At 47.3% G+C, this 12,714-nt stretch overlaps 1 protein-coding gene across 3 annotated transcripts in view; it reads left to right on the forward strand.

Moving 5' to 3' along the window:
- Window positions 1-1,065: 1,065 nt before the first annotated feature.
- The window catches only part of Pafah2 (platelet-activating factor acetylhydrolase 2, 40kDa), a 31,348-nt gene continuing 19,699 nt past the window's right edge, over window positions 1,066-12,714 (forward strand). For all 3 annotated transcript variants that reach the window (XM_013035311.1, XM_013035318.1, XM_013035304.1), the window contains exons 1-4: window positions 1,066-1,133; window positions 6,974-7,114; window positions 8,102-8,255; window positions 9,153-9,249. In XM_013035311.1, the coding sequence (XP_012890765.1) occupies window positions 7,025-7,114; window positions 8,102-8,255; window positions 9,153-9,249 (341 nt within the window). In that variant the 5' untranslated portion in view covers window positions 1,066-1,133; window positions 6,974-7,024. The remainder of the gene's footprint in view (window positions 1,134-6,973; window positions 7,115-8,101; window positions 8,256-9,152; window positions 9,250-12,714) is intronic.

Genomic DNA, 12,714 nt, shown 5'->3' on the forward strand with positions numbered 1-12,714 from the left:
TGTAGACCGGCCTTCAACATGAGATCCTCCTGCCTCAGTCTCCTGAGAGCAGGGATTACAGGTGTAAACCATCATACCCATGCTGAACGTTTTTAAACTGCACATAGGACCCTGCATACCTTCCCGGCATCTCTCTCTCCATGCCATCAATCAGTGCTGTGGTTCGAAGCACTGGGACATTCTTCACACGCCCTGTCTTCCTCTACCCTGCCTCAGTCCTTTCCCTGGGGTCTCAAGTTCAACATCTCTTCCTACAAGAAGCTTCGGAGTCTGCTCCCTTACACCCCGGGCGGGTCAGTCCCCTCTCCCCTCCTTTCAACGCTGCCACGTTCACTGTTTGAGCCCAGATAACGGTGTGGTCATTATTCCTTTGTGTGAACTGGAGGCTACTCTGTGAACTCTGAGGCTAGAGACAATGCCTGGCTTATGGTGTGTGCCCAAGAATTCACATGGGGCAGTAAAGTGGGGGTGCGTGGAGGGCTGGCCTGTGCCCCCATCCCGCCCACCCCCACCCCCGCCCTGCTCAGGTGCCTCCAGGTCCCTCCCGGGCTGTTAAGCCTCTTGAGAAAGGACACTGGAAAATTACAAGTGTCAGCAAGTTGCGAGTTGGTAGGAAACGTGCCTTTAAACGATCAGTCTCTGATTGTCACAGCAAGCCATGACACACAGAACCAGATGCAACCACTTCCCCCTCCTCGGAGCCCCGGGGAATGGATGGAGCCCAGGCTGCTTCCAGACGCGCCCGGGAACTGGGAGAGGAGCCACGAGGCGGAGGGTTACGTCTCGGAACTATTTAGCAGGAACCCTCCGCTCAGCCCTCTCACCGAATGCTGCTCCTCAAGACCACCAGGGGGCGAAATCGCACCGCATCCCGGGTCTTGGGCGGGCTCTGTCGGCCTGACCGGGTCGCAGAGACCGATGGGAATTGCAGTCCTAGCGTGGCAAAGGTGCGAGCGCGCGCGGTGTGCTTTGGAAGTTGTAGTCTCCAGCGGAGAGGCGGGAAGCGCTTTTGCGTTTTCCAGGTTGATCCCTGGAAACTACAACTACCAGGAGGTCAGTGGGTTCTTGCGGAAGGTTCTCGTCTCGGTCGGCGAGACGTCTCAGGCTGTCTCTTGAGGGCATCACCTTGACTGGTAAGTGTGGTGGAAGCTTCCATTCTGGACTGGACTGTAGCGAGACTTTTTTTTCGTAATTCGGCCTCTCTGGCTTGGGGTCTCCTGAACTCTCAATCCCAGGCACTGGCTCTTGCATTAAACTTCAAAGTAACGCACGTTGCTCTTTGATCTTCGTCCTCTCTGTTTCCTCTTCTGACCGTGTCCACTGCACCCTAAGCCTCGGGGGGCCGCCTCGCTCGTCCCACTGCGCCCCCGGACCTCCCCCCCCCCCCCCCCCCCCCCCCCAGCCGCACAGCTCACCTCTCCCGTGTCCTGCACACTCCGTGTGCTCCTCCGACTCCTGCTGCCCCGGTCTTCATTCCTTCTTCCCGGTGCCCTGAACTTGACCTCGGCCAGCCGTCGTGGCCTCTTGCTCTCCGGGGACGGACTCACTTTCTGCCTGGATACAGTGGAGTTGGGCATCGCTGTTGGGGTGAGGTCGTGCTATGAGAGAGCTTGCAGGCAACAGGATTTATGCTTCTGACATGGGCTAGTGTCCTGGAAAAGCCTTGTGGGGGTGCTTTTCTAGCGCTGCCACCTTATTGCGCAAACCTGTCCTTTGAGCTTTTGATATCTCCATCTGAGACCAGGGCGCTATTATTACCCCACTTCCTTCAGAGACCAAAGATTGAGCCACACCAATGAGCCTGTATTCTTTAGGGAGGTTTATCTGGTGGCTCTAATCTTAGATGCAGCCCAGATACCACAGGGGTGGGGAGGATGGGGGAAGTTTGGAGTGCAAGCAGCAGGACAGCTGACTGTAAGTCCTGGTCATAACCTTTAAAGGATCACATCCAATGAAACTGGAGTTATAAAAACTGTGTACATGGGCTGGGAATGTGGCTTAGTGGTAGCATGCATGAAGCCCTGGGTTCAATTCCTCAGAACCACATAAACAGAAAAAGCCAGAAGTGGCACCGTGGCTTAAGTGGTAGAGTGCTAGCCTTGAGCAAAAGACAGTACCCAGGTCCTGAGGTCAAGCCCCAGGACTGGCAAATACCTACACACACACACACACACACACAACAAAAACTGTACACTCTGTTCATGCATGCATATCTGAATGAAGGAAAGGAACTTTCCTCATCTGCACTAGAGCATGTCAAACCTTGCTGGTCAAACACATAGAGCTTTTAAAAAAGTAGTTGGGGCCAGGTACCCATGGCTCACACCTATATGCTAGTTATTCAGGAGGCTGAGATCTGAGGATCACAGTTCAAAGCCAGGCTCTAATTGACCACAAGAAGTACGCATACAAAACACTCCAATTGAGATCAGTAGTGCACAGTTATAATTGTACCAACTCAAGAGGCTGAGATCTAAAGGATGGTTAGAAAAGTCTATTAGACTCCGTCTCCAAAATAACTAGTAAAAAGCTGAACTGGAGATGTGGCTCAAGTGATAGATCACCAGCTGAACAACCAAGCCACAAGCATGAGGTCCTGAGTTCAAACCCTAGTACCACCAATAGTTGTAGGGCCTGAACTCTGGCTTGGGAACTGTCCCTCAGCCCTTCAGCTCAAGGCTAGCTCTCTACCATTTGAGCCACAGCCCCACTTCCGTTGGGTTTTTTTTTCTGCTTTTGTGGTGCTGAGGAATCGAACCCAGGGCCTCATTCATGCGAGGCAAGCACTTTACCAGCAAGCCACCTTCACACTTGGTCTCTGGGAATGGAGGAAAATAAAGTTTCCAAGCCAACTGGACTATGGATTCAGACACTCATGATCTAGATTCCACATAAACAACTGGTTGTGGTGGTCACTGACTTGATCTGTGTCAGCCTAAGACTGGATTCCAGATGAGGGATAGTGACAGTGCTCAGAGATGAGAGGAGAAAATGGGAAGACTTGAGAAAGCTCCCAAGAGGACTCAGAAATCTCACTGGAACGGATGGAGAGGCTTCTGCACAGGCACTACCATAATTGTTGAGATGAGATGAACAAAGGAAGGTAGAGATCCCTGGACTGATTTTTCTGGAAAATATCATTTATGTGAGCCTAGGGAACACCAGACTCCTTTTTATGTTAGCCTTACTCTGGCCAATTATCTTCTTTAGCTTTTATTTGTTTCTAGACAAATTTATCTGATCATCCTTTTAGAATTTGCTCTTCTGATTGTCAACTTCCACCTGTCTGGTCTAAAAGAAAACCCTAAAGAATCTTGCTGTAGCTGGGCGCTGGTGGCTCATACCTGTAATCCTAGCTACTCAGGAGGCTAAGATCTGAGGATCTCAGGTCAAAGCCAGCCCAGGCAGGAAAGTCCATGAGACTCCTATCTCCAGTAAACCACCAGAAAACCGGAAGTGGCACTGTGGCTCAAGTGGTAGAGCGCTTGCTTTGAGCTGAAGAGCTAAGGGACAGTGCCCAGGCCCAGAGTTCAAGCCCCAAGTCCCATCACACACACACACACACACACACACACAATCTTATGTCATCATTCTACTTAATGTTGGAAGATAGTAAAACAAACCATTTTTTTTTTCTTTTTGTCGGTCCTGGGGCCTGACCTCTGGGCCTGGGCCTGACCTCTGTCCCTCAGCTCTTCAGCTCAAGGCTAGCGCTCTACCACTTGAGCCACAGCATCACTTCTGGCTTTTTTCTTTTTGTTTATGTGGTGCTGAGGAATCGAACCCAGGGCCTCATGCATGTAAGGTAAGCGCGCTACCACTGAGCCACCTTCCCAGCCCAAACCATTTTCTTTTTACTATCCATTTCACTCCTTCATTTTGTTTTTCTAAAGCTCTTCTTAGCTCTTCCCTCTCCATTGATCCTACATCCAGTCTGTTATCAAATATGCTACTGTTTTTGCTTTTTTGAAATCAACAGCTATTTCTTGGTTATTTGCCAAGAGCCAATATACTATAGTAGGTGTTTTAAATGTATTTGTTCTATTTATCTTCACAGCAACCCCTGAGAATGAATAGATTTGCGTTATATACATAGAGAATCAGACTTAGAAGAGGTCAGGTAACTTGCCCAGACTAGGTGGCAAAGGAGTTAGGCCTTCTTTGGGTGAGTCTTTCCATGCGTTTTTCTGATTTAATTTCTTTCTTACCCACCACCTCACCTAGAGCAGATTCTGACACCTTTGCCTAGTTATTCAGGGACTGCCATGTGGGCCTTGTCACAGCCTCCTCTCCCCGGTCCATCACTAACGGCCTCTGTTTCTCACATGTCCTTCCTTCATACCCTGCCTTTGCTCACACTTTCTTTGACTTGACAATTGGCCTTTCTCATTTTCCCTTGCCATCTGTGCCCAAGCTTGACGCACATTCTCTCACTCTCTGTGCCCAAGCTTGGGAGCCCTCTCTCTCTTCAGAACTCCTGTGGTATTTTATCTGACTCTTTGCTTATACCCGTTAGGACTGCAGCTGCTCTGCTGTCATGTGGTTGACGTGTGTCTCATGCATATGCCTTCAGCAACACAGGAAAAAGGTCAGAGGCAGTGACTAAGTCTAAACTGATTTAGTCACTGACTGCCTCAGACTGTAGCTGCTTCTTTAAAAGAAGTGGGCTAATTTTAACTTTTGTTTCAGTGAAACAAAAGGAAGGAGGGAGGTGCATAGTAAAAAAAATGATTTGTTTTATCATCTTCCAACATTAAGTAGCATGATGACAGTGGGATTCTTTGGGGTTTCCTTTAGACCAGACAAGTGGAAGTTGACAATCAGGAGATCTGTGGATAGTAACAGGAAGGGAGGGAGGGAGGAAAAAAGGAAAGGAGGAGTGAAAAGAGGAAGGAAAAAAGGGAGAGGAGGGAGAGAGGAGGGAAGAAAAGTAAAAAAGAGGAAAGGGAAGAAGAGAAGGGGAAGGGAAGAAAGAGGAGAGGAGGATAAAAAAGGCTGTGGATGTAGCCCAATCAATAATAGAGCACTTTCCTAACATACAGTAGGTCTTGGGTTCACTCGCCAATATCCCTAAAATTAATAATTAATGAACTGTCTGACATGATGGTTTATAGCTATAATCTCAGCTACTCTGGAGACAAGAGCCAAACGATTTTTTTGCGAGACTTGAATTCAGGGCCTAGACACTGTCCCTGAGCTCTATTGCTCAAGGCTAGTGCTCTGCCACTTTGAGCCATGGCTCCACTTCTGGCTTTCTGGTGGTTAATTGGAGATAAAAGTCTCACGGACTTTCCTGCCCTGGCTGGCTTTGAACAACAGTCCTCAGATCTCAGCCTCCTGAATAGCTAGGATTACAAGCATAAGCCACCAGTGACCAGCGAGGCCGAATGATTTTGAGCTGGAGTCCATCCTGGGCAAAGTTAGTGAGACCTTATCTCAAAAACAAAATAAAGCCAGGCACTGAGGGCTCACGCCTATAAACCTAGCTACTCAGGAGGCTGAGATCTGAGAACCAGGGTTCAAAGCCAGCACAGGCAGGAAAGTCTGTGAGATTCTTATCTCCAATTAACTATCCAAAACCAGAAGTGACACTGTGGCTCAAAGTGGTAGAGTGCTATTCCTGAGCAAAAATTCTCAGGGACAGTACCTAGTCCCCGAGTTCAAGTCCCACAAACAATACAAATGAATGAATAAATAAGTAAAGGGCTAGAGGTATAGCTCCACTGGTAGACTTCTTCCCTAGCAAGTATAAGATCCCAAATTCAACCTCCAATACCACAGACAAAAGTGAGTAAAATTAAATAATTGTTCTGCTTGTGACATTGAGAGGCTCATTGGATCTCTCAGGAACTTGGTTTGTCTGTCAGTGAAGCACATACCTGACCATGGGGAGGACTGGCAGAAACCATGTCTAAGGTCTCTTCTTGCCCAGGCATGCTTTGACAAGCTCTGATCCCTCCCAGAGCATCTTAAAGCAGGCAGAATAATGTGATAATAATTAATCATGTGGACCCAGAACTCAATATCCATTTTAGATGCCTTTAGTTGCAAGCAATAGAAATCTTAGTTCTGGAGTTGGGGAGTAGGAAGACTGTGGTATGAGGCCCACTCATCAAAAAAAAAAAAAAAAAAAGCGAGACCCTCCTCTTCCCATCTCAATTGATAAGCCAAGCATGGTGGCATGTGCCTATAACCTCTAGTACATGGGAGGTATAAAGCCATCCCATCCCCCAAACTAATGCAAAAATGGAGTGTAAAGTGGTAGAGTGTACATTTAGCAAGCATGAGGCCCTGAGTTCAAACCCCAGTACTGCCCCCAAATCCAAAACACCCTCCCCAAATAAAGCTGTTGGTTTAAACAATAAATTGGTAGGACTAAGATAACTAAAAGACTAGGAGTGACTTTCTTCTTGAGCAGGATCAGTCATGAAGATGACAGAGCCTGGGTTTGTCACCCATCGGCAGAGTAACTGGGGAAAGTTATTGAACTTTTCTCTGCCTCAGTTTCCTCATCTGTAAAATAGGTCTTGGCACTGGCTATCACAGAGAGTTTTAAGGCAGTGAAATGAGATGATGTATGTGAGATTCTTGGTACAGTGTGGACAGGTAAGCGGGCCCTGGTGAGGGCCAGGCCTGCGTAGACGTCTCTACAGCACTTGCTGCCATGCCTGGCATGTGATAGGGTTGCATAAGTGCTTGGTAGTAGGTTTTGTGGCATATGAAAGTTCTGTCTCTTCTTCACCGCCATCTTCTTACTCCATCAATGGTGGGGGCAGGGGAGGAGGATGGGAAATGCAGCCCTAAACATTGCCAAGTGAATGATATGCATGATTCAGTGAGTGACAGGCCACGGAGGATGTGGTGATGAGGGCGGAGAGTGGGGGAGGGAGTGCTGACAAGGGGCACGTGACCCTTATAACAAAGGAAACTAGGAAGAAACCAGCAAGAGGCTGTTCTGTGTTCCACCCTCCAGCCCTCAAGTTCAGAACCACGCTGACACTTGAGTCCATCCACTGGCAATGCCATGGGGACCGGCCAGTCTGTGAGCTTTCCACCCATCTCCGGCCCCTACCACGTAGGCTGTGGGGATGTGATGGAAGGTCATAGTCTCCAGGTATGTGAACCCAGCTCCACCCCTGCACAGCTCCATTGCTTCTGCCTGCTGCCCGCTCTGGGCTTCAGTGAGCGTATAGGTACTGAGTAGGAGGAATTGAGGGCAGATGCTGACCCTGGAAGGCTTTCAGTGAGCAGTGAGCCATGTGCCATGGGTGGAAAGATGATGATCTCCTCTCTGCCTTCACCTAGTTCCCTCCTGCTCCATTCTGAACTTTTCTTCCACCTGCCCCTAGGTTTTACTCTGCTAGCTCTTGGGTTCCTCTTTCCCTTGTAAGAGGCTCCCACTTCTTGTAACCCCTCATCTCCTCCCCTGTAAAATGAGTATGCTACTGCTTCCTGAGAGCCAGCCCTGGAGGACCAGTCTGGGTGACCCACTGATGCCACCCTGTTTGGCACAAGGGCAAATCTTAACTTTGCTAGACTCTTCCAAGCCTGGGCTCAGGACCAGATTGAAATCTTTCAATGGCCCAAGCACTTAAAATATTTTGGTGCCCTGCCAAGATGTAATTCAAAAATATAGTTAACTATTTGTAATAACACAAGCTTTCCATGTATGTTCAAAAGAAGATTGCTTCTCTTTGGATTTTCTAAATGTAAAGTTTAGGTATGTTGGCAGGGCGCTGGTGGCTCACACCTGTCATCCTAGTTACTCAGAAGGCTGAGATCTGAGGATCTAAGTTTGAAGCCAGCCAAGGGAGGAAAGTCTGTGAGACTCCAATTAACCACCAACAAGCTGGAAGTGGAGCTGTGGCTCAAGTGGTAGAGTGCTAGCCTTGAGCAAAAGCTGAGGGACGGCATCCAGGCCCTGAGTTCAAGCCCCAGGACTGGCACACACAGAGAAAAGTTTACGTATGTTGGAAGAAGCCTAAGTTTCTTCATGTTGGTGTCCTGATTGTCTTGTACCCCAGACACCTGATGAATATGTCTACCGGGAGACCCAATAGTGCTTTGTCTTCTCACTGAGCAGCTGCTCTCTTTGCTACAGGGGAGCTTCTTTCGACTCTTCTACCCTTGCCAAGAGGTGGAGGAGACCCCAGAGCAGCCTCTCTGGATTCCTCGATACGAGTACTGCACTGGCCTGGCTGATTACCTGCAGTTTAACAAGCGCTGGGTGGGGTTGCTGCTCAACCTGGTTGTGGGTAAGGCTGGCCTGGCTACAGATGCTTGCCCAGTTGCATGGTTACATCCCTAGGAAACACCCCGAGAGGATATCCAGGCATATACAGCCATCACTTAGTGGGTAGTGTGGGAGAATTGGGAGAGAATCACATAGATAAGAGCTTTGGACATTGAGGTAGACTCACTCTCCAGACTTTATGATTTACTAGAGCAAGTTACTTACCCCATCTAAGGGAGATCTTACTTACCCTGCACAGCCACTTGTACAACACTTGAGATATCAACTGGGGGCAGAAGTGGAAGCTATGACTCCTTTATCCAGTGTGCTTTAATCCTTACTCTGAATCAGCTGTTGTATACATTTGATCATTTTTCTTTTTTCTTTTTCTGGTAGTGCTGGGGATCAAACCCAACTAGGCATGCTAGAAAGCACCACTGAGCTACACCCCCAGCCCCTAGATCAGACATTCTAAGCTTACAGAGAGCATAGGCTCCTACAGTTCTCTCTCTGATCCTACTGTCTTCTGGGTAGGATCACTGACTAAATCATCCACGCCCAGGAACTGTACCCACAGTCTTGGCATCTCAGGGATCTGCCTTCAGTTTATTCAGTATTGTCCTGGAGATGGAACCAAGGGCCTCCTGCATGCTGGGCTACATGGAGCTATACACCAGCCCTGTTCCTTTGGTATTATCTAATTCATTCATTTATTTTTCATGGTATTCACTCTCCCTAGGGAAGTGAAGAGGAGAGAGTAAATGATGATGATGGCCCTGGCTGGAGCAGGGGTGACTGGTGATTCTCCAGAGGAGAGAAATCACCAATGCTTCCCCACACCCAATGCTTGTGTGTAGACTGCCTTTGGGATTACACAACCAGGGCAGCCAGAGATTCTATACCCATGTCTCTATACCAGGATCTTGTCGCCTGCCTGTTAGCTGGAATGGCTCCTTTAAGACAAAGGACTCTGGATATCCTTTGATCATCTTCTCCCATGGTTTGGGAGCCTTCAGGTAAGAGTTTCTATCATATTCTTTGCCTAGTGACAGCTGCTGAGATGTATCTTATTCTCTAAGGGCAGAATAACAGACATCTCCATCTGCTAGCTGTCTTATCTGCCATCTGCCTCCTGCGATAACCCTGGGTCCCCCTTCTCTGGAAGGCCTTTCTCAAGCAGCCTTTTCTTCTCAGCTTCCAGCAGCTATATAAGTATACATGTCTCATTGTCTTCCTCTATTGCAACCCCAAAGTACTAGGAAGAGTTTAAGAGAAATTTTATTAAATCTATGTTGTGCATCCACTCTGTGTGGTATTGACAGGAGAATAAGACAGGCTCATTCCTTGTGCTCACTGAGCTAGCGGCCTAACCTCCAAACCCCAACCCTACCCCATACCTGTGTCCTGTGTGAATGGAAGAAGGCTTTGGATTTTAGCATCTGCCAGATGAGAATGCCTCTCCCATAGGATGACTTCTGAGGCTTGGGCTGGATTGACGCCTACTTAGGCATCACCTTGTCAGTTCTCTCCATTTCTCCACATGGAGGGACATAGCGATGCCAGACTCCAAGATCTCTTTCACCAGTTTGGGAATAATTTAGTGTCCATTCAGGATTCTTCCCATGATTTCCTCTTAGTTTCTATCCCTTGGTGTGTTATATGGCTTAGGAGTTATAGTACAGGTATTCATAGTTAAGCTTGTGAATGCTTTGTCTGTTTTATCTATCAACATCTATGGCTAGTTTATGTCTCAGAGTGTGTCACATATCTTAGAGGCTTCCCCAGTCTCAAACCATTGTCCACCCTGTAGCCAGGGATTGCATGTGTGTGTGCGTGCGTGCTTGTGCATGTGTGTGTGTGTGTGTGTATGCGTACGTACTGTGGGGTTTGAACTCAGGACCTGGGCCCTGTCCCTGAGCTTTTTTTCCTCAAGGCCAGAGCTCTACGACTTCGAGCCACAGCTCTATTTCTGATTTTTCAGTGGTTAGTTGGAGAGAAGAGTCTTACGGACTTTCCTGCCCAGACTGGCTTTGAACCGTGATCCTCAGATCTCAGCCTTCTGAACCACCAGTGCCTAGTTGGATTGCTATTTTAAAATCAAATACTATCTTGTCATTTCATCACCTTCAATAGTGCCTGACATATAGGAGATGCTCAGGAAATATTTGTTGATTAAGTGAATGAATTGAGTGAATGAATGTTCCTCTTCTAATTAAAACTTTCAGTAACTCTTGAAGTTAATCCCACTTAAAAAAAATTGTATGTGTGCCTGGTCCCAGCAGGTCTACTGAATAAACCTACCCCTTACCTGAAAAAAAAAAAAATGTATGTGTACTGGTTCCAGGCTTTGTCCCTTAGTTTTTTTCCAATCAAGGCTGGTACTCTACTACTACTACTTTTTTTTTTTTTTGCTGGTTGTGGGGCCTGAACTCTGGGCCTGGGCGCTGTCCCTCAGCTCTTCAGCTCAAGGCTAGCGCTCTAACACTTGAGCCACAGTGCCACTTCCGGCTTTTTCTGCTTATGTGTTGCTGAGGAATCAAACCCAGGGCCTCATGCATGCAAGGCAACGCTCTACCACTGAGCCACCTTCCCAGCCCCAGTACTCTAATATCTGAGCCATACTTCTACTTCCAACTTAATTAGTGGTTAATTGGAGATAGCCAAGCTTGTCGTTCCTCTTTCTCCCTCTTTTGTATAATCAATTCCAGATTACCTTCAAGGTCCTAGTTTGGATGCCACTTGGATTTTGTTGTTGTTTTGGCATTACTGGGATTTGCACTCAGGGTTTTGAGCTTGCTAGGCAGGAATTCTACCACTTGAGTCACACCTCCAGCTCCCACTTTGTGTTTTTGAGGCAAGGTCTCACTGTGTAGCCCAGACAGTTCTTGGATTCACAATCCTTCTGACCAGCCTCCCAAGTGCTTGGATTCTAGGCATAATACACCACCTCTGGCCTTGATGTCACTTCTTTAGGCCCATCCTGACCCCTGTATTAAGTTTTCAGTGTCTTCTGTGCTTCTGGATATTTTAACATAATAGCACATAAGTTTTTTTTTATTTGTGGATTATTATTTTATAACTGCCTTCCCAGTAGCTTATATGCCTAAAAAGTAATACTTTCCCAAATATTTATCTGTCTATCTATCTGCTGTGTTTTTCTGGGTTTTCATTCATCCAGAAGATATCTATTGAGCACATGTTCAGTGCCAGCTCCTTGCCATAAGATAAACAAACCAAGCAAGTCTTGTGGGCTGGAGGAACTGGGACATAGGCTTCTGTACCTGGTCAAAAGTGGAAAGTAGATGTAGAGATGAGGCCAGAAAAGAAAGCAGATGATTTCAGTGTTACATCCTCTTTTTTTTTTTTTTGAGACAAGATTTTGCTATATAGCCTAGGCTGGCCTCAAACTCTCAATCTTCCTGCCTTAGCCTCCCAAGTGTTAGAGTCACTGGAGAGGATTCAGCTTCAGTGTTGGAGTAGGCAGGTGGGGATGTATGTCTTTGGGCTGAGTGGTAGGCTCTGAATGGCAGACAGTCTCAAGGTAACACAGTTTGAACTGAGCTGGGAAAGGATCAGAAATCACTGTGCCTCTTCAGTCCAGTTTACTGCCTCCTCTGGAAAAATGTAAAAAAAAAACTAAAGGAAACTTAAGAAATTGATCTTCCTGGCTGGGAATGTGGCTTTGTGGTTGAGTGCTTACCTAGCATGCACGAAGCCCTGGGTTTGATTCTTCAGTACCACATAAACATCAAAAGATGGAAGTGGCACTGTGGCTCAAGTGGTATTGTGCTAGCCTTGAGCAAAGCTCAGGGACAGTGCCCAGGCCCTGAGTTCAAGTCCCAGGACTGGCACAAAAAAAAAAAAGAAAGAAAAGAAAAAATTGACCTTTCCGTATCATGGAGGACTTTGGAAGGTGTATTTCACATAACGTGTCCAAAGAGAGCCAGGCACTGGTGACTCACGCCTATAATCCAAGAGGCTGATTCAAAGTCAGCCTAGCCAGGAAAGTCCCTGAGAGTCTTATCTACAATTAATCATCAAAAAAGGCCGGAAGTGAATCTGTTGCTCAAGTGGTAGAGCATTAGTCTTGAGCAAAAGAAGCTCAGGGATAGTGCCCAGGCCCTGAGTTCAAACCCCAGGACCAACACACACATAAAGTCCAAATAATACTGACTAAAACATGTTAAAGTTTATTTTTCATGGATGCCTGCTAAAGGCAGGAAGATCACGAGTTTGAGGCCATTCTGGCAACATGTCAAGAACCTGTCTTAAAAAGAGAAGAAAAGTTTCTGATGAAAAATAGCTAGATGTAGGGCTGGGAAGGTGGCTCAGTGGTAGAAGCGCTTGCCTTGCATGCCTGAGGCCCTGGGTTCAATTCCTCAGCACCACATAAGCAAAAACGAAAAAAGCCGGAAAGTGGCGCTGTGGTTCAAGTGGTAGAGCGCTAGCCTTGAGCTGAAGAGCTGAGGGACAGCGCCCAG

The sequence above is a fragment of the Dipodomys ordii genome, unplaced genomic scaffold (genome assembly GCF_000151885.1).
Source record: "Dipodomys ordii isolate 6190 unplaced genomic scaffold, Dord_2.0 Scaffold6, whole genome shotgun sequence".
NCBI classification, from domain to species: Eukaryota; Metazoa; Chordata; class Mammalia; order Rodentia; family Heteromyidae; genus Dipodomys; species Dipodomys ordii.